Below are 23,443 nucleotides of genomic sequence, written 5' to 3'. Positions count from 1 at the left end.
TGCAACCATGCTGTTGAGCTAGATATGCCCTTATTAAATGGTCCCCAAAAAAGTGCTACTTTATGGTTCGTTATTTTGGTACTTTTGACAGTGGAAATGAAAATAAATGGGTGGCGTACATTAGGGCTGTGCAATATGGGCAAAAGAAACCTATCACGAATTTCTTGAACAATATTGCGTTTTCGATTTCAATCACGATTTTGTCACAGACAGACTGAATCTGTGTTTACAGTGTGAATCTGAAACATATTTCAAAAGGAAAACAATTAGATCTTTATCAAAGACCTGTAACATGTCTGTAAAACAGACATATGACAAAAAATAATATAAAAATCACTTCAAGAACAGACCTATGGAAAAACAAATAAAATAAAGTACTGTGTGTGTGTTTGTGTGCTCGCCATTGCCGTCAAACTCAAGGCTCCAATGTTCTGCTTGACCAAATATCTGAAGTAGTTGCATGTGTGTCCACAGATTTGTTTTGTCATGCATAGATCATAGACCTCTTTGTGGAGCTGCCGTAAAATAGGCTGTTCACATATCGTGTCTTTTACGTGCACAAGTCTGTTGTTTCCTATGGAGGCGCGCAAATAGCGTGTGCATATTGAGTGTGCCCGCATTCCAGGTGAACCTAGTTGAAAACATCTCTTTTCAGACAAACTTTAAATATAACTTTCTGATTGCCGCACCACAAGTCACATAACAAGAGCTCACCAATACTTCATGCTTTGTATGGAATACACACATTCCGGTGACTTCAGACAAACACAAGACTACCGAATACTCAATGCTTTTTAATTCTCTCCAAAAATAAAACTTCGGAACTGCAGCAATTGTTTGTTTGTTTATCATCGAGCAAAGACAAAGGAGTGTGACCACAAAGCACGTTAAAAATGCTATGCTGAAGGAAGCAACATGCTCACGCTTTTAGACGGAACATATGACTTACAAATGACCTGGTTTTGCGATACATCTACCTATATCTAAAGTAATCCCTCACAGCAGTTGTTGACTTTTTGTCACTAAGTCCTCCTGTGCTGAACTCACGCATCACTGTATACACAGGAATTCAGTCTCCTGTTCTCACACTCTGTTTAGGCGTGCTGCATTATAATTTGTTTAAATAGCATACTGCAGGAAAATCGTGTTGTAAGGCTATTTTGAAATCGCGATTTCGATATTATTTAAATTAATCGCACAGCCCTAGCGTACATACTGTATCAAACCATACCACTGATGAAATGAGCCAATAGTGTTGTACAACCATAATCTTTTTTTCCAGATGATGTCTGCCTATGATGGACAAAGCAGAGAATGAACTAAAGAAGATTTCCCCACCTACCCAAAGTTTTATGCTAGCAATCCTCTTAGAATTTTTGAAACAAACGCGGTTTTGGCTCTATTTAGTTTGAAATAACATCACACTAGTCCATTCTGTGATTTCAGCAACATATTTTAAGTCCTTTAAATGCATCCATCCATTTGAATCCAACCGAGGTAGTAATGGAAACAGCTTTTTGTTTTAGTTGTTTCAGTGAAGGCGGCCCAAAAAAAGCCCATTAGCCAACAGCATCCAGTCCCTTTCACTTATTGGCTCTCTCTGCATTATAAACCATAAATTGAGGGTAAAAAAGCTAGGTCTGTGTGGCAGGGGAACCTGCTCGGGGGGGAAATTTATGCACGGTGAATATCTTCTTTCCTGAGGCGAAATGATAGTAATTTGACTGTCAGCCTGATAGCTTCATACGGCGTCCTCTCTCGCTGGTCTACCCGCGCCGGCCACCTGTCACCCCGCCTGATGTATTGCACAATAAAAGAGCCTCATTGGATTTTCCAAGACTCCCCCATGGGTTGTGACAGAGAGATAGAAGGGGAGCTAAGGAATGAAACGGGTCCTTGTCGGCATTTTCAGCAAAGGACAGGGGTCACCGTCGGCATGACCTCCGGCTGACAGGGCGGCGAGATGGGTAAGCAGGCTGTCAGCCATATGCCAGTCGCCCACCTGCACACATATATAAACTCTCTCTCTCTTTCTTTCAAACACAGCTGTTTCACTGCCTCCTCAATGCACTCAAATACTTTAAATAATGCAATCAGCAGACTTTTCAGCCACTTTTATGCCCATAGCCATCTCTGCCAAAGGCTGTTACAGCATAAATGCAGTTTTCAGGCCCATTTCCCCTCCTGTGGCTTGAGAGGAAGAAGAGAGGAGCGACCCATGCTGATTTGGTCTGATTCCACTGCAAGAGCTTGTGATTACGTGCACCTTGAAAAGTGCCTTAATTTATTCCTTGCAATGTAAATATTATAAATCAAAGTTGAAGTGACTTTATTGCCATTCTTCCTCACAAAATCATCGAGCACCTTGCGCAGGTAGTAGGCTCTAATGATTGCAGCACTTAAAGTGGTGTGTGAGAGAATGTACTTGCTGTTTCTTTGTAATCAGCACAACCTCCTGCAACATTCCAAAAAAATTTATAAAAGAAACAAAGAGAACGGAGGCTTTTAAGATGTATTTAAGGGTCTTAAAATGTATTGGAGTGCATTCAGTTGCTGTGGCTTCACAGAAATGGGGGCCGGTGGTAAAAATCGGCTGCATCCAGTAGCAAATTAGATTCTAACGCATGTCTTTGTTACCGTGTTGAACAACCCGAATAATTCATCCCGGAAACATCGCTCATTGACAGGCACAAGGAAAGTCCATAAGAGAGCGAGAGGCTGCTAATAGACAAGGAAATGAATTAAACATGTTTTCTTTTTATAACCTCGGGAACAAAAATAAGCTTTTAAGAATAAACCGGCAAGACAGAGCTTGGTGCGACCTTGCTTTTCGCTTTCATTTTGTTCCATTTGTCAAGCTCGTCCTCCCTCGATTCTCCAATCCAGCTCATTTGAAAAGAAATCACATCTCAAATTGGCTGCGCCGTTTCCTTTTCCTGCAAATAATAAGCAGTAAAGTGTTGACCTGAACTACAATAAAGACTGTTGCAAGGGTTAGTACATTTGATTTGGATGTCACACATTGCCCTCGCCAACCCCTGAAAGCCTCTTGCTTCTATTTGCCATATGAATTTGCATTAGTCTTCAGCTTAAATATCCCGATTTAATTTCAGCCTTTCTGACTGCGAGCAATAGCAAATGCATCTAGTCACCAACTAGAAAAATCAGTTTTAAGTCATGCATGCGCCAGGCAGAATGCGCTAAGCAGAACTCCATGTTGGTTTGTGCAGCCTACTAACTGATTTCCAATTACTTTCGACAGTCATGCCTCGCCAAGAGCTCAAAAACCCTAAATCCCTCACCTCAATCGTTCAAGACTCATGAGCATGAGAAAAACATATTTGAGTAAATGGGCTCCAACAAACACTCTGTAATCTCTGTTTCCTCTGATGGCCTTGGTATGCGGCGCACAGTTTCAGCAGTGGAAGCTTATGCATTGTGCATTCACTACACTGCACAGCATAATATGTCCCAACACAGTTCATCCTCTCTGTCGGCTCTCCTTTATGTGTTTGTGTATGTGTGTGTAGGTGTGTGTGTGACCTTGCCCTAGGACCTAGTCCCCTCCCGTCTCCCTAGTGAGGTGAATAAGAGAGCAGATTTGGCCCAGAACTGCTGGCCACTCTTCTGTTTCTGTGGCTCCAGCAGCTCATGCATTATTGAGCTGTGCTGTGACAAGAGTCTCTACACCTGAATGCCTTAAAAGAAAATTAGGCAACCTGGGCAGCCAATCAAAAAAGAAAAAAAGAGAGGAGTACAAGGGGCAGCGGAACTCTCTGGAGTTCATACGATGGGGAAAGTGCATACGTCTTTGTGAACAGGTGTATTTTGAATGAATCATGATTTAAAGGGGCCGATTTTAGCACTTGAGCAGATTGGAGAGCAGGGGTCGCTTTGTACTTCACTTGGGGAAGAAGTGAAACTTTTTGGCTAACATTCTGTTACCTTGAGTAAATCTGTGTGAGCACCGTGGAGGTCATTAAGCTTGATTGTTGTGGTCAAAAAATACTTCTGAAACGAGGGCTTGATATTCACATCCATTCAATGTTGGTGGATTTTAGCAGTGGTGCACAGCACAGTTGATCAGACAAGCCACTTCAAATGGGTGAATTTTAAATTAATAATGTTCAGCGCTAAAGCCTGTCTGAGACATTTGACAATTTATGACTGGACAAGAAGCCTTAAACCAGTGCTGGACAAAGTACACAAAAAAAGTACAGATACCCTAATACAATATTTCTCCAGTAGAAGAATAAAGTTTAGTATTAATATAAAATATTAACATACTTGATTTTTAATTTACATAAGTAATAAAAGTAAAAGTTTAACTAAATTTAACTTAGTTAACTAAGTTTAACTAACTTAATTAACTCCATTTGAAGAAACATAAAAAATAACACTGATCACACACTTACCAAATCCGTAGAAACAGGATAATCAACATCAACTGGAAGCTCGTCTTTTTTTTTTTAAGAAGATGAGTGGCAAATCCGGATTTCTCCATTTCCATGTTCAAAAAGCTCTTGGGTAAAAAAAATTTTTACAAACATATTTTTGTCGCATGTTAGCAGACCACTGTTATCCACACATGTGGGTCCACACGCGAGCGGTGCTCTCATCATGGAGAAATAGAAAGAAAACCTTAATTGCGGCACATTTATAAATTCAACACTGATGACCCATGTCTCCGAACAGCTCTTCTACTACTTGTTTGAATTACGAGTTGCAACAAAACGTGGCATCTCTCTGAACACTGTAACAGGTGAAAAAAGTCTTTAAAGCTATATTATGCATATTAATGAAGTTGCATCTCATTCGCAATAGAGTGTGTTGATTGGTTCAAACCAAGTCTTTCTCGTGAATTAATGAACAGATGTGCTGAAAACTCAATGACGTCACCTTGTACCAGCCAATCTCCAAGCTGGAATTTATACAATGATCTCATCGCCGTGCCGTAGCTTCAAAATCTCTTTTTAAACCGGAAGAACAAATTTGCTGTAAACAACGCAAAAACAATACATTTTTTTTGTGAAATATATGTCTCCTAATAATGTTTTAGCAACATGGGACATACATGACTGTCAGCGTCCCAAAAAATGTGTTTTTGGTGTTTTGTGACCCTTTAAATCAATTAATCATTTACTGGAGACTCACTCTGAATTGATAGTTTGAATCAGTGAATCGTTTACTGAAAACTCGGATCATTTCATTCAGTGAATCATTTACTGAAGACTCACTTTGAACTGATCATTTGAATCAGCAAATCATTTACTGGATACTAAATTCCAGTCCAATTTTCTATGGCCTTCACTCGCTAACTTCCCTCCGTCCTATTCCCTCATATGTACATCATTGATTACGTCACAAAAGTGTTCACTACTGGTGGGAACATCTGAAGGAGTTTAAATGGGGATGCTCTACACCTTGAGCACTTTTGAACTACAATGTTGTGATATCATAATCGCATTGCATTCTGGGACATATGGGTGCTGGAGGGGTCAAGTGAGGCAGACTCGCTCCTTTGGTCTAAATCGAGGGATCGAGGGTATGTCCATGTAAGTTTCCCTCAATTGTTTGATGAAGTGGAATGCACTTCTGAATCATTTGCTGGAGAGTCACTCCAGTATGGATCCATTCAGAGTGAATTGTTTATTGGAGCTTCACTCTGAATGGATCATTTGAATCCGTGAATCAGACTCAGATCATTTGAATCATTGAGTTGTTTACTCATGAACAGATGTCAGTCCGGTTCACAAATAATTGTCCAGTGCAATATGTGAATCAATTTAACAAGTTAACTGATCAAATTAATCTTGTTCAAAAAAGAAACACTACCATCTCATCTTTGAGCAACAGACAATTAAGCTGCAGTCACACTAGAGTTTGAGCTTGCAAAATTATGTCGTGCGGCGCTGTGAAAAGCGGCGGGATTAAACAAGATGATTAGACATTAAAAAAAGCGAGCGATTGCTTCATGTTTTAAATTTGTCAAGAGAGGTCAAGTTTTGATCCTCGATTGGTGTCACGCAGTCAAGTGATGCGATTTCGCAGAGTTCAGAGTTCACCAAGCTTGAACTTTGCACCGCTGCGACCTGCAAAACTTGACGCATGACCTTGCGTTTCCGGTCTGACACATTCGCGTGCATATGAATGGAAGTCTATAGGGGAAAACTCCAGTGTGACCGCAGCTTTACTCCACTTCAAAAAAATCTTTACAAAGAATCATCAGAAAATATAAATTAAATAAAAATACTCAAATAAAATACAGATAGATAGAATATGTGCTTAAGTACACAGTGAAACTAAAACTACATAATTACTACTACATAATGTCCACCACTGCTTAAAATATCAAACTATAAAAAAGCATATTCTGGATTTCAGGTGACACATAGCCTGTCTGTGTGTAAGAGATATTGAGAACAAGTACACAAAACATATACGCAAAACATAGAGAGATGAAAGTTCGATTCTTACATATCACAAACTTCACGAATATCAATACCATTGCATATTTAACAATGAATTAAGATGTATATAAATAAGCTTACTTAGGAGGAAGACATTGCTTTTATTCTGCAGAAAAATACTTTACAAATGTTTAAAAAAGGGTTCAGTGTGTTGACTATAGACTAATAAAGAAATACACTCAATATTATAATATTTTAAACATTGATGTCACATTCTCACTCTCCACAAACACACAAAACTTGGGAATTATCAAAATACACAGATCTATTTATAAAAACTAACTTAAAGGCACTGGAAACACTGGACACTCAGGACAGACATGAGGTGTTAATAATTCAAGACCAAACCAAGGACTAAACTAACCCTAGGGTATAAATATAAGCGACATGATTGAACTAATAACAAGGGAGAAACACAGGTGAAACTCATGAACATTAACAAATGCTGGGAAAATGGAACAAAGGAATCACATGACACAAACATAAAGCACAGCACATGGGGAAGTCACATGACATAAACACAAGACACCAGACTGTGACAGTTGGGGTTAAGTTTGAGCCAACTAAAAATAATAATTCAACGATTCATAGTTCATAAATTCATTTACTTTTTACAGATTCAGTATTGCTAAAATCAAATAAAACATGTAAAATGCAAAGTGAGAATATTAACCAAACCTAAAATTATAAAAAGATTAATAATCAACTAAAAATATTAATCCAATGATTCATAGTTCATGAATTAATTTACTTTCTCTCAGATTCAGTATTACTAAAATTAAAATAAAACGTGTTAAATGCTAATTGAGAATATTACACAAACCTAAAATAATTAAAAAAATTATAATCAACAAAAAAATAGTTCAATGATACATAGTTCATGAATTCATTTACTTTTCTCAGATTCAGTATTGCTAAAATCAAATAAAATGCGTTAAATGCTAATTGAGAATATTATGCAAACCTAAAATAATTAAATGATGAATAATACAAATATCCCCCTAGTTTAATAACCAATGTCTTTGCTGATAAACAATTAAAAGGTTTGCTTGAGCTTTGCCTCTTTTGTACAGATGCACATTTATATTTCTCTCTGCCTGAGGCTTACTCTATTATTATTGCAGTGAAAAGGGCTCTTACAATTGCCAAAAATCGTACTTTTGTTAAATACTAAAAACAAACAACGAAGAGCAGCCCAGATGAAAAAGCAACACAAAAGCAAAGTACCACTGTTCTTTTTTTTTTTAAATAAAAAGTGATGCAATAAATTACATTCTAGGGCAATATTGTAATCCATTACATTTAAAAGTAACTTTGGATGGGCAATCTAAAAGTACAGATCCCCAAGGTGAAAATTCTTCATCATTTTCTCACTCTTCTATCATACAAATCAAAAAACAAAACTGTACGATTAACAATTTGCTTTAAAAAAAGTTCAAAGTTGAGTGATGCCTTGATCTTGAAAGAAGAAACTACCAAAGCTAAGACTAGCCTTGATGAATCCCTGTGCTACTGAAGGATGCCATTCAACAAATCTATTTCTCTATCCACAGATTCGTAATGCAGCATCTGGTTTATGCGTCGACTCTAAACATGGCTCTACAGGCACTGAGCTCCGATTGGACAATTGTCTGAAAGAGGGCGCAGAGCGAACATGGGCACATGAGCAGGTACAATAATCTGCAATGCACATCACCAATTTCAGTCAAAGATTTTCAGGTCTGAGCAGCATTAGATGGCTGACTATGAGCGTACACTCTACACTGAGACGTGTGTTGACATGATACAGAGCTTCTTGAAACTGAGAGTATTGCTGTTCCCTGTGGTGGACAGATTTTCACGTTTGGCTGGAGAGAGGACATCAGGCCTGGAGATCCACTGCATACCAGAAAATTCTGCTTCGATGCTATTAGTCAGAACAGCCCCATCACGCTCTATGACTGCCATGGCATGAAAGGCAACCAGCACTGGAGCTACAGGAAGGTAAAGCAATAATCTGCTTGTCAATATTTTGTGAAATTATTTTTGTGAAATATTTTTGTGAAAGAAATTTAGGTTGGAGTTTATACTTATTTGAGTGGAGAAAGCTCAAGTCCGCTCAAATCTCAATAGCCATTCGTGACCACTGTTTAGTTGTGTCACACATTAAAGCAAATCTTTCACAAAATCATAATGATGACTCTGAATAAAAGATGAACCAGTGACTGACAAAAAGCAAAACCAAATAATACCTAATATACACCTATGGCCTTCATAAACAATTTAAAATCATGATATGCTGTTATATGCTTATATATATATATATATATATACTTATTATACCTATTATATAATTTGACAAATGTGGCATCTCATAAAGCATTTGCATACTGGGAACTGTGACCCACAATATCGATTAATTATATCTGCTTGTTAAGTGTGATGTCACGTGAAGTGTGAAACATATAGTAAACTGGGGAAGCTCAACAAATGATAATAATAAACGTTTACAATGTGATGTAAAACTTTGTATATATACATACATACATATATATATATATATATATATATATATATATATATATATATATATATATATATATATATATATATATATATATATATATATATATATATATATATATGAAAGTAGTTCCTCATACAAAAGGACTTTTAGACTCTCCTTGTTTGAGTTTTCTTTTTTAGATACATGATTATGCCGTCAATGTGTTGTATAAATGTAATATCACACTCGTAGCAGTGCAATGTGGCTGTATATCGTCACTGGTGGGACACTAAGGCACTTGGTCTGCGGCCTTTAACATATTGGTGTCTGTGATGCAGCAAGTCCAGATACTGTGTTGTACACCGCGATTTTTTATAAAGTTCACTTTAATGTGTGATATGACTGAAAGTGATCATAAACCAATATTTTCTCAATTCAAACAAATAGCGGCTTGGAGAGAAACAATATTTAACAGTAGCAGTATTTGATACTTCATAATTTAACAAGCAGATAGACTCTATAGACTTATATAGAATTTATTATATAGATAAGTCATTAAATAATAATAAAACATAAGTAAATACAAACAAACTAGTTCCAGTATACACAGATGTTTAAGATTCATATATATTAAGATAAGAACAAAAAACATCTGAAGCTTTAAGGAAAGTTTTATCCTCCTATATACTGTAACAAACTAACAACTACTTGAACACACTCACAGATATTTGACGGAATAGAATATGCGTATTTGGCGTGCTGTCTGGGGAGAGGGCTCTGAGCTCGGGAAGACACCCTAACTCGTGTTATTCCCCTTATCAGGATAAAGAGAGATAGGGTCCAAGCGCAGTGTCTAGCCCGGCTCCAAAACGCTCCCTCCTCAGATTTAAATAGGTATCTGGTTTAATAGTGTGGAGTTGGGGTGGTGGAGGGACGCTGAAGTCAAGAGAAAACGGAGGTATGACGTGTTTGACTATTTATAGGGGTTTGCTCTTGAGCTGATTGGATAATAGAATAAATTTGTGTGTAATGAATTAGCCTCGTCCGACTGATCATGCTCCTCCCGAAATTTGACATTTTTAAATTAAACATTTTTAATCCATTCAGTCCATCCTTAGATCTGGCAGGACACTTTTTAGCTTATCATTGATCATTTAAATAAGTTTATTCCACTAGCATCTCGCGCAAAAATTACCAAAGACTTTGAGTTTTGATTGTGCCTGCTGCACCTATGGTACGTCAGTTTCTTGATTATTATGCTGAAATGCGAGTAAGGTTTCTAGATAAATCAGCCAATAAAATAGCCACTCTTCATTTTCTGTCAATCTTATTTTATAATAGCTATGCTTCCATCCAAAGATACGAATTAAATTTTTACACAAAACTGAAATATTGCATAATGTATTGAGGTAGTAAGCTGCATGAATCTTTTCCTTATTTAATAAATTACTTGCGTCTTAAAAGACAGTATGCCGACACACACTGAACGTGTGGTGGTGTTTGAAGGTTTGAGACTCTAGAGGTAATTAGTAATATAATAACACTAATACTGAAATGGTTAAGGCCTTTTAGAATGACCAATGAGCATTTCAGATGTTTTACTATGTGCTCAGCCTGCTGGTTTGTCCATTCACACACATTTCTCATGATCTCTTATAACAAAATCACATGACTTTTTTTAATCCGCAAACTGGAATTTGTTCAGTAAAAATGTTTCCATCATAGTTTATGAGCATCTTATCAAATAAAAAGTTTATCCTACTCAGTTATGCGCATACATATTTATGCACAATTTCAAAATTAATGCGCATCTTGGCGTTTTCATTAACTGTTTTTGTATGCGAATATCCAAAATGCGCATAAAAATAGGTGGATTGAGACGTACCTAATGTAACAACATAAGAGTCTAGTTTATTAGCAAGATGCTAATGGTTTAATACAACTAATTTATCTATGCTCAGCTAAGTAACATTCTGAATGGAATCAAAAATGGTGAAACTCATCTGTTTAACTTTTAGAGGAGTTGTAAAATAAGCCAATTTTCAAATAAAGTGCGAGGTTCTTTAACGTAAAATAAATTACAGCCTACATGAGTTTTGCTTTACACCCAGGTGTTACGTTTTCACTTCATGCATTTTCATACATATACCATCTCTAAGGAAAAGCCGCACCTGTCTTCTTCCATATTCTCTCTCCACATCTTCTTAAAGAGGTCAATAAAGTATATCTACAGCAACAGCGCAGTGCTAGGATTGAGTCCCTGTGGATTATAAAGCTTGCCACTCGGAGCCCATCACCAGCAATAGAACCTAATACAGAAGCACAGTTATTCCAACCCTCTAGTGAGCCTAAACTGAGAAATTCCCTCTCATACAAGAGCTTTAAGGTGCCAAGCAAAGAAATCACTGTCATTGCGGGGTAGGTCAATGACGGCGCTATAGAGAGTGGAAATATACAGTTGAAAGAAAGAGGTGGTACCTGGGAGTGGAGCTGCCTGAGGCGCAGAGAACAGTAAATCAACCCAGGGGAGAGCAGCACAGAACTGCAGCCCAAAGCCCGAAGGCATGTCCCTCCTCTGCTCAGCCTGATCACTCCCACTGGGACACACATCCGCTATTTTTTCACCGGCTCAGTTTGGCATACTCAGTAGTTTCTAGCGCAAAAAATATATATACATGCCTCGTGTGCTGTGGAAAGCACTTTCAAGTCCAAACTTTCTTTGTTGCCTTCCGCTTTTTGATAGGAGATTGATGATGAGCCGCTCCCTTGTTCTTTAACTTTTACTTACCTTGACCCCTCTCATTTTAATTTTCTACCTGCCAGTGATGTTCAGTTATGTTTTTAAATGAGACAGAGTTATCACAGGTTTTTAAATATAAAGAATCAGTCAATGTCTTATTTACATTTATATTTTATTAATACTTACACATTCAAAATAATAATAATAATAATAATAATAATAATAATAATAATAATAATAATAATACAGTCAATATATTTTATTAGAATTAGTATAAGATTTGTAATTAGTTTTAATTAGAAACTAATTAGTTTGTTTCATTTATTGAGATGAATCCTTTTTACCCTTAAAATACATCATGCCTTTAGAGACCTGAGTTTCCTTAGTTTTAGATAGTCTATTTATTTTAAACAATATAAAAAGGGAAATACATTACAATGTAATTTGCTTTATTTATTTAATTATTTATTTATTTGTTTTTTTACTAATTTTTTTAGAAAAAGTTTAGTGTCACTAGCAACCTAACATATGTAATAGTGTAAAACAATTTTTGTAATTATATTATTATACAGTAAGTGCAGTTCTCTTTTTGTTCCTTAACATCTGATGCACTATGATGATTATAATTATTTATCATATAAAGCAGTCATGTGTGTCTTATGCGAGACCTTAAACCACACAATTATCTGACAGAGATGAGACAAAATCTTATATTTGCATTGTTGTTGTTTTTTATGTAAACGCAGTTTATGAACATGTTAAACCACTATACACTGGTGTCTTCTGCATCAGATTTGAGCACTTTTTAGATGCCCAAGACCGGTCACTCACTGAAGCTAAGCAGGGCTGAGCCTGGTCAGTACCTGGATGAGAGACCACATGGGAAAACTAGGTTGCTGTTGAAATTGGTGTTAGTGAGGCCAGCAGGGGGTGCCTAACCTGCAGTCTGTGTGAGTCCTAATGCCCCAGTATAGTGAAGGGGACACCATACTGTCAGTGAGCGCTGTCTTTGAGACATTAAACTGTTTGCAAGTTGCCGTAACAACAGCAACATGGCAGAACCATTTCTGAATTCCGCATTCCATTCTTTGGAAATGGCTCCTAAGTTGTTGCACTCCATTAGTCTTTCTTGCCTAAGTAAAGTGATAACTGGACTGTATTCCTCATCAGAGTGACTGAACCAAACCATGACCCCGCAGTGCTGTAATGGTTCAGGACAAATACATGTACTATTACATGCCTTTTAAATGGTAAAACTCTTTGGAATTTCTTTGTGCAAATACACAATGCTAATGGTCTAATCCAAGTCAATGATTTATGCTATGCTAAGTTAAAGGTACCCCCACCAGACCCATAGATGGGTTGAATGGATTCAAAAATAGTAAAACTCAACAATTTAACTCTAGGGTACTTGTAAAATGTTTAATAAAATAGTGACATGTTAAATTTCATGAATATTTAGTTTGTGAACTTTTCTTATATTTGGGTCATCAGTCATCAAATGCCTTGCCACTTAGGCTACAGACATGTATGCCTACATTTTAATTTGACCATGCTGAGTTGCTTATTTAATGATTCGTCATATCATTTTAAGTTTATTTTTGACATAAAATGCTGATCTTCTTGTGAATGATTTCTTCCCACTAAATTCAAATGTTTTAATCTAAATAGATCCAAGTAGATCCAATTTCTTAAAGAGATACTGCCCTTTACCATCTCCCATCCATCATTTCTCAATCTCGTATGTTTCACTACCAAGCTCAAACCAAAAAATGAAGCCTGAAGCCTTTTCTGATTAGTGTATTCCGTGTTTTGATTCATCAGTTTCCACCCCTGTAATCTGACTGAAGGCTAGCGGCAGATAAAGCAGGATTAGACCTCCGCCAGAGTCACGGTGACTGTGTTTTTGCTTATTTATTTGTATTTCACCCTCTTCCCCGCTCTCTCTCTCTTTCCCCTTCCCCATCTTCTTCTCACTCCAGGATAAGTCTTTGTACCACCTGGTGAGCAGCGGTTGCATGGACTGCAGCCCGAACGATAAGCGGATTTTCATGAACAAGTGCGACCCCAAGTCTGAAACACAACAGTGGATCTTCCAGAAAGTCAACGCCACCGTTCTGAACAAATTCAACAGCGCCGCCAGCTCTTAGGACCTGGGGTTGTGGTCAAGCCAATTAAAAAAAATAATAATAATCTGGCTTCCACACATAAACACACCTCCCACAATCCTTCATGTGGGCCTGGATGTTCTTGGTTCCTGGTTCCTCTCGAGGTTCTGCTAAAGACTGAGCAAAAATGAGGGGACTAGAAACAACGAGAGACACAAGGCTGGTGGAAAATGCATCCACAATGAGCACCTTGCTGGTCGAGGAGAATACAGACAGCCTGGAATCTCTCACGGGGGTCTAAATTGGGCCCTAACCTTGGAAAAAAAAAACAGAGCAGCTTTAGGACTTCGGAAGTGGAGTCCAGTGAGAGACTGTTCTGTAGCAGATTGCATGGGGGATTTGTACAAAAAGCAGAAACTGGAAAGAGTTTGCTCTCGGTTTTTATTTTTATTTCATTTGTATGGCTATTTATTTGATTCCTGGGGTCGTTTAGACTGTATATTTATTTGTATTTATTTGGTGCCTTTTCCAGATTTTAGTTGTGTATATTGACTGGGTTTTATTATTATCTCTTGTACCTGTTAGAGTCAGACTAGGGGTTGAGATGGTGACCTTAAATGAGGTATTTGACTTCTTTTCAATGGAATCTATCTTGTTACAGAGTTTCTCGTCTATAAATAAAGCAGAAAATGAGTGGATGTGTGGGTCTGTCTTTGTCTCGCTGATAGATGATCTAATGCTTAGTATCGTACCTCAAAAGTGGTGTTTTGGCTCCCTCTAGTGTTGAGTCGCCTGTAACAGTTTTTGTAGGTTATCACTCCTGCTTTTTAAACTATGATTTGATCTTTTAAAGGGGTAGTTCAAACAAAATTGAAAATTTACTCACTATTTACTCACCCTCAAGTGGTTTCAAACCTTTAATTTATTTTGGAGAAATCTGTAACTATTGACTTTTTTGAAAAACAAACCATGGAAGTCAATGGTTACAGGTTTTCAGCATTCTTTAGAATTTCTTCTTTTGTGTTCAACAGAAGAAAGAAGCTCTAACAGGTTTGGAACAAGTGAAGGTTAAGTAATTGATGAGCAAATTTTCCATTTTGGGTTCAACCATCCCTTCAAGGTCACTAATTTGTTTTAATAAAACTGCTTGAAAACAAAATCTGAACTGTATTTCATTTGCTGCTTGCCTGCTTTGATTTACATTTTAATGATTTTTATTTTTATTTTTTATTTTTTTGTTACAACAGGAATGAATATTTTAAGTGTCCTTCCTTCAAGGCAGAAATTTGTCTTTTTGTACTTATTAAAATGAATACAAGACAGTTTGGGATAGATTTTGTTGTCTTTATGAGATCTGGCAGTGTGTCTTATCCACTCAATCAAATGGATCTGTTTAATGGTGCAATGTAGAGCTGCTTTGAATGAGTCTGATGCTCTCAATAACCTGAGCCCTGGCAGAGGAGCAAAATCAACAGTCAGGGTTTTGGAAGGGAAAAACTGCAATAATTTTCCCCATATAGGGACGGTGATTTTTTTTTTTAACAATTCAAGTCAACAATTCACACATAGATATTGCTTGACGCTATTACAAGGTTTGGCATGCTGTCCCGGGATAGAATCCTGAGCTCTGAGATAATTGAGCCCAAGGCTCCCGCCTAGTGAATTAGCATGTAAGGGAGTCCGAGATCAGGTAGGTCTTGAGAGCTCCACCTGGTAAAGGAGGAGATGGGGTGGAAGGAGGGATTCTTCCAAAACGAAGAAAAGGCAATAGGATATAATCTGTATATTTATTGTAGGTTTGATTGGATTATTACTGATTAAGGATGGGAGACCAGCCACGATCAATCATATCACATGCTTCTCTCCAAATTAATTTATAAAAATACACTAACTGACTTATTAAAATACAGGCCTGTTGTTTGTTGAAACCATCTGTTCACGTTAACTTATGTCTTAAACAGTTGTTTATTGGAGAAATTTACCGAAAACTACATTACCCATGATGCTGTACAGAAAATTGCATTAATCAATCTCTATTGTGAAACAATCAAGACACCACACAATTCTTATGCTAATGCCAGAATTAGGGTTTGAGTAAGATTTTAATATTTGATTTATTCTATACAGGACTGATAGTGATTATGCCATGAAATAAATGTACAGTATAAATGTTGGCATTTAAAATATGTTTTTTATTTATTTATTTATTTTTTTTTTTTTTAGATAATGATCATTGGTGTTCATAACAAATGTATTCATTTGTTGTGATTGAAAGTCATAGTTATTCCACCAATCCGCATTGATTTTTTAGCTTTTCTGAAATTAAAACATTGGTATTGTTTTCTAACTTATTTTTTTTAATAAACATGAACAAACAACTTCACTTTTTGGGGCTATTTTATGCAAAAAAAACGACATTTTTTTAAATAGCAAATTTATAAGAAATGTCATTTGTCACAGAATAAAACAGAAATTTCACTTTATTCAAAACTAGATCTTGAATCTAGAGAAACTGATAATATAGAAAATAAATAAATAAATAAATAAATAAATATATATATATATATATATATATATATATATATATATATATATATATATATATATATATATACATGTATAGAATAATATATAGTATCATGAAGTAACCACAGGTTGCTTTTATGGTTAACTTTTATGTGTTGCCGTTTTATGCTGTTTATTAACATCCATTTTCTTTTCAGCTTAGTCCCTTTATTAATCTGGGGTCGCCACAGCGAAAAGAACCGCCAACTTATCCAGCATATGTTTTACACAGGGGATGCCCTTCCAGCTGCAACCCAATCACTGGGAACTTTATTAAAGTTTTTACACAAAAAATATTACAACAAAGACCATTATATAAATTTAAATGAAGGTACTGAAAAAAAGTATTCACAGATGATTTCTTGGATTTACTAAATTTGTTTAAGGTAAGAGGTTGTAAACATTTTATTTGGGCTGAATTTGAAAAAAAATAATAAAGCTGAACATTTCTAAATTTTATTTATTTAAATTCAACACATATCAATTGCTTGCAACAATTTTGCAGAAATCGTTTTTTTTTCAGTGAAAACTTCAATAATTCAAGTCAATCATTTTGTACCAAAATGTTAATATAGCCTAATATATAGCCTAATATAATATAATCTTTGTTTTAATAATTTTCATCAAAATCCATACATTTAAAAAATATATATATATTATTATTATTTTAAAAGTCTAATAACTTATAAGAGTTCTATATGCATGTTAACATTTTCATAGATGTAGGTACTGTTAATTAATAAATTAATGTATTTATTCATTCATTTTTTAATTATTTAGTCAGTTATTATTCATAAATGACATATTTTCCATAGTCATAGCAGAAATATTCAGAAATATTTTCACAGCCAAGTTAAATGTCTTTACTATGTTCTTAATTAACTTTCATATCTTTAAAAAAAAATGTGTGTTATTATTGAACATATTCAAAAATATAATTTTTGTTTGAAAGTTTTTCCCCCTTCCGAGTCTAATCTTTTTAGACAAGCATATTAATCCTGCTGACTAAGAACTCACTACAGGATTACGCACTGATATAAAGAGTAAGAGAAAACGTCCTGGAAATACATCTTTTTGCGATAAAATGTCAACACTGTAAATCTGATGTGCAAGTTCCTAGTATTGAGCACTAGAGGGAGCTTATCGTCCACAAATACTTTCTTATCTTACCGCGAGTGATTTATCATCAGTGTGACATTACATCTTAGTGATTTGTTCACACAGTTTTTCTGTTCTAACGATTTATGAAATACTAGCCTACTAGAGTGTGTGTTTACGTGATTTTAAGAGTTGATCAAAGAGCAAATCTGAAATAGACATTGAGCTTCCAGTCAGGAACTTTGGCGTATTGGAATTATTTATTAACTAAAAAATGTGCATGTGTAATATTGTTATCGTTTACTATGCCATAAACTCTTCCACAAAATCCTTCAGAGGGAATCTTTTTCACCACACACACACACACACACACACGCACACACACACACACACACACACACACACACACACACACACACACACACACACACACACACACACACACACACACACACTATGATATAAAGTTACACAGACTTATTTTGATTTTTGCAGTTATACATAGGCTCCATACATTTGGTTTTTAATTAATTAATTTATTTATTTAATTAATTTGTGGCATGCTATTTATGTTTTTTTGTTGTTGTTGTTGTTTTTGTATACACAATATACAATTCAAAAGTTTGGGTATGCAATTATATAGGTTTCTTTTACAAAAATATTTTATTTTCAGTAAGAAGTGTCTTGCTTGCCAACGCTGCCTTTATTTGATAAGTAAAAACCTAAACACTGTGCAATACTATTAGTTTATTTTTAAACCATTTTTTTCTATTATAATACTGTAAAATTCTCATATGATGGCAAAGCATAATTTACTGCATCATTACTCCAGTCGTCAGTGCTACGTCTTCTTTCTGGTGGAGCAGAATATATGTGCAGTACATTACTAATATGATGAAAAATCTGTTATCTTTAATGTTAAAACAGTTTTGTGCCAACTATTTATTTTATTTTCACTCACTCAGTCACTCACTCACTTTCCTTTGGCTTAGCCCCTTTGGCTTAGCGGAATGAACCACCAATTATTCTGGCAAATGTTTTATGCAGTGGATGCCCTTCCAGCCACAACCCATACACTCACACGCACATGCACACACACACACACACACACACACGCACACACACACATTCATTCATTCATTCATTCACTATGGTCAATACTGTTTACCCAATTCCCCTACGTTATTTTTTATTTTATCTTATTTTATTTTACAGTCAGGTTTTAACGAGCTAAACCTCAACTGCTAATGATTTTAGGGCACATAACCCTCCCAAAATAATACCAGTATGAATGACAGATGAGTATAAGCTGACAGGTTGAAACGGGAAAACACCCTCCTACATATGTGACAGACAGTTTTTGTGTGCTCTTACTAATAAAGGAAAGGTAGGGTGACCTGATCTCCCAGTTTAACAGTCAAGAGTTTCAGCAGGTGTGTCTCAATGTCTCGGGTTTTCATAAAAACAGCTTTATTAGTCATTAGGTTTCCTTTTTATTAGGGCATGTTTACACAGGAGTTAAAATTACTAGGCCTACTTTTGGTGCTTTAAATAAATAAATAAATAACATTGTATATTAATATTGTATTTATGGAATTAACATTCCAGTATCAGCGTTCAAATTTCATTTTTTATAACCCTGGCGCTATCTGGTGGCTCAAACAGTTAATAAAAATGGCCTGAGGACAGAAGGCAATTTATTTATTTTTTATTTTTTTGGGTGACAGTACAATATATTTGGACAGCTTGTGAGTGAGTATTAATAAATCTGCTAGAATATGATCCCAATTAATAACAATCCCAACAGGTGAAAAATTATTAGCCCTTCTGTAAAATTGTAACTATTAAAAAAAAAAGATTAAAGATAATATTTTAATAACTCATTCATTCATTAATTTTCTTTTCGGCTTAGTCCCTTTATTAATCTGGGGTCGCCACAGCGGAATGAACCGCCAACTTATCCAGCATATGTTTTTTTACGCAGCGGATGCCCTTCCAGCTGCAACCCATCACTGGGGAACATCCATACACACTCATTCACACACATAAACTACTGACAATTTTGGCTTACCCAATTTCCCTATAGCACATGTCTTTGGACTTGTGGTGGAAACCAGAGCACCCAGAGGAAACCCACGCCAACACGGAGAGAACATGCAAACTCCACACAAAAACGCCAACTCACCCAGCCGAGGCTCAAACCAGTGACCTTCTTGTTGTGAGGTGTTTTAAAAACTCATTTCTAATAATTAATTTATATTGTCTTTACCATGATGACAGTGCATACTTTTCGAATAATTTTGTGAAGTGCAATTTAAAGGCTTAACTAAGTTATTATATTGGCTTAGGCAAGTTAGGATAATTAGGCAAGTTATTTTGTTTTATTCTCTAGACCACAGGTGTCAAATCCAGTTCCTGGAGGACCGCAGCTCTGCACAGTTTAGTTTCAACCCTGCTTCAACACATTTACCTATAGGTTTTAAACAAGCCTGAAGGACTCAATTAATTTGATCAGGTGTGTTTAATTAGAGTTAAAGCTAAACTGTGCAGAGCTGTGGCCCTCCAGGAACTGGATTTGACACCTGTGCTCTAGACAATCAAGGAAAACAAATCTTTAGGAGGCTAATAATATTGACCTTAAAATTGTTTTTAAAAAGTTAAACTTTTATTTCAGCCAAACTAATAGAAATAAGACATTCTCCAGAAGAATATGTGTATATATGTATATATTTGTATATATATATATATATATATATATATATATATATATATATATATATATATATATATATATATATATATATATATATATATATATATATATATATGTATATATATGCAAGAAGAGATACAATAAAGTAAAGATTATACCTGTACTCTACTGTGAAACATAAATATATTTTAGTGATCAGCTCCATTGTAGAGACTGATATTTTTATTTCTAATGTTCCAAAAAACATAAAGCGATTCATACAGAGAGCATACGAGTAGATTAGTGTGTTTTCATCACTGCAATGAACCATTCTGTATCTGTAAACCCTTATTTCATGTCCACATATCTATGTAACCCTGCAGTAAGCATGATGAACAATTAGCCAATTTTATTACAAAAACACACTGTCATAATTCATTTGCAACAACTGGCCAGCTGCAATACATTAGGCCGGCACTTGTATTTGATTTCAATTTGATAAACTGAATTTAGAAAAAAGGACCAGAAATAGGGTTAAATACATATTTACACATTAAATATGCACTCATGTTCATTTTAGTTTGTTTTAATGTGGCTTATGGTGCTTCTGACATCTTAAACTGAAATAATACACTTATCCAAGCTGTGTTGATAGTGTCAAATAACACTAGACAAACAGGTATCTTCAAGATTCTTTCAACTTTGTTTAAAAGAACTGAAACGTCAAATAAGACATCTATGCTTTTATAACTTCAAAATTTTATGGCAAAAAGCTGCAGCCAAATTCTTCAAAACTGGTCACACATATGACCACATTACACATTCCCTCCATTGGCTACCAGTCCTTTGAAATTTGAGTTCAAAATTATTTGATTTGTGTACACAATCTGACTCCAAAATACTCGTCTGATCTTTATTCCTATAACCCTTCTAGAAGTTTAAGATCTTGTAATCTTAATTGAAATTATTGAAAGCTCTTACTTTGAGGCTGAAGCGCAGAGAGAACCGAGCTTTTCGGAGGTATTTGGTTTGCCTGTACAACTCAGTGGTTAGCACTGTCTCCTCACAGCAAGAAGCTCGCTGGTTTGAGTCCTGGCTGGGTCAGGTGGCATTTCTGTGTGTACTTTGCATGTTCTTCCCGTGTTGGCATGGATTTCTCTGGGTGCTCCGGTTTCCCACATGCAGTATAGGTGAATTGAATAAACTAAACTGGCCGTAGTGTATGTGTGTATGGGTGTTTCCCTGTACTGGGTTGCAGCTGGGAGGACATATGCTGGATAAGTTGGTGGTTCATTCCACTGTGGCAACCCCTGATGAATAAAGGGACTAAGCTGAAGATAAATGAATGAATGAATGAATGAATGAATGAATGATTGAATGAATGAATGAATGAATGAATCTCTTCTTAAAACACAATTGTTTTTCTTAGCTTTTAACAACTGTTGATCTGTTGATTTTCATATCTGTTTTATTTGTCTGTTCATTCTATAATGAGTTGGCAGTTGTTATTTCTGTTTCTGATTCTTAGATTATTGCTTTTATGTTCATTTTATGTATAGCACTTTTGTCAGCCGCTAGTTGTTTTGAACGTGCTTTATTAACTAATCTAAACTAAACCTACATACATACTTACTAAATAAACAAACAAAATAATTTATAATTTATTAACTAAATGTCTTTCAATGAAATATATGAGACCTGTAAGGTTAGCTAACAAAAATCACAAAAATTATTAAAACAATATAAAAATTCCTTTTAAAAACAGAGAGACTGCCATAGGAAGTAGGAAATAAGAACCAATTTTGAGAGCACTTTCAAATTTGTTTGTTTGTTTGTTTATATATATATATATATTTTCCATAAATGTATTTTACACTACAAAAATCTTTAAACAAAGGGCTTGAAAATATCACTATTGAAGCCTATCAAAACTAATATTTAATACCAGTGCTGTTTTAAAATTGTACATTATGTATTAATACAAATAATAAATAATAATAGGTTTTCCATTTACTGGCAACATTTTAAAACTATTATTAAAAATAATTGTGTAGCACCATTTTCTCAGATAGAAGCAAATATGATATAGCGTTTTCATTTTTTTTCCTGACATTAAAGGCTATAAATATGGGTATAAATATGTATTATTATGTGGGTAGGTGTAGCATGAGCTTGTTGTATATACAGTGCTCAGCATAAATGAGTACACAAACCACCCCTTTATATTTTTAGTATTTCTCAGTGAAATAGTCAATACTTTTTGTGTATTTAAACAAAACAGTTTTATTAAACCGTTATATCCATTAAAATAGGTGTTTGGTCACTTAACATCATTAAGAATAGAACGATAATACATTTAAATTCAAACGGGTTATTGCTAAAAATTCTAACTACAAAATTTCAACAAAGTTTAATATATGTTTATGTTTCTCTTGATTTATACTGTTTATTCATTCATTTATTTTATTTTCGGCACAGTCCTTTTATTAATCAAGTGTCGCCACAGTGGAATGAACCGCCAACTTATCCAGCATATGTTCTACGCAGTGGATGCCCTTCTGCAACCCATCACTGCGAAACACCCATACACTCTCATTCACACACATACACTACGGACAATTGAGCTTATCCAATTCACCTATAGCGCATGTCTTTGGACTGTGGGGGAAATCGGAGCACCCGGAGGAAACCCACTCCAACAGAGGGAGAACATGCTAACACAGAAATGCCAACTGACCCAGCCAAGCAGTGTTGCCAACTATTTCCAATGAAAAGTAAGTAAATGTTGCCAGATTACGCCACACACTAAGTTACATATCAGTGACGTCATCATGCATTATCTGACAAGCATAAGCCCATCATGTCTCTACTCTCTAAGGCGCCGTGTATTATATTATATTAAAACATTACATACAGATGCACAATGAATAGGTTCTTATTAACATATTCCTTTGCGTGATGACATCATTGCGTAATCGCAAGTCAAAACTACATCTTTATGTAGTATACAAAATAATTCATGTGTTCTCAAATTGACTGACCATCTCAGCAAAAACATTATTTGAAATAATTCTATTTAGATTTGTATGAAAAATATAGTTGAATATTTGTAAACGTAATACAAACACTTTTGAATTTGTTTTTAAATATAACTCTGATAATGAACTGTTACATTCTTTTGAACAATCACAGCTTGTGTACTTACTCTTTTTAACTTGTGAAATTAACACATTTGTGAAAGAGACAACAATTATAGCACTATTGGAATTTATTGCTACCTAAATT

At 35.3% G+C, this 23,443-nt stretch overlaps 1 protein-coding gene across 1 annotated transcript in view; it reads left to right on the top strand.

Annotated features, from left to right (window-relative positions):
• The window catches only part of galntl6 (polypeptide N-acetylgalactosaminyltransferase like 6), a 385,088-nt gene extending 370,157 nt beyond the window's left edge, over positions 1-14,931 (top strand). The window contains exons 11-13 of the mRNA XM_056457614.1: positions 8,024-8,140; positions 8,304-8,453; positions 13,678-14,931. Coding sequence (XP_056313589.1) covers positions 8,024-8,140; positions 8,304-8,453; positions 13,678-13,845 — 435 coding nt within the window. The 3' untranslated portion in view covers positions 13,846-14,931. The remainder of the gene's footprint in view (positions 1-8,023; positions 8,141-8,303; positions 8,454-13,677) is intronic.
• Positions 14,932-23,443: the final 8,512 nt, after the last annotated feature.

This window comes from Danio aesculapii, chromosome 1, assembly GCF_903798145.1.
Source record: "Danio aesculapii chromosome 1, fDanAes4.1, whole genome shotgun sequence".
Classification (NCBI taxonomy): domain Eukaryota; kingdom Metazoa; phylum Chordata; class Actinopteri; order Cypriniformes; family Danionidae; genus Danio; species Danio aesculapii.
Note: the sequence above shows the minus strand (reverse complement) of the source record. Positions and strands in the feature narration are given on the sequence as shown.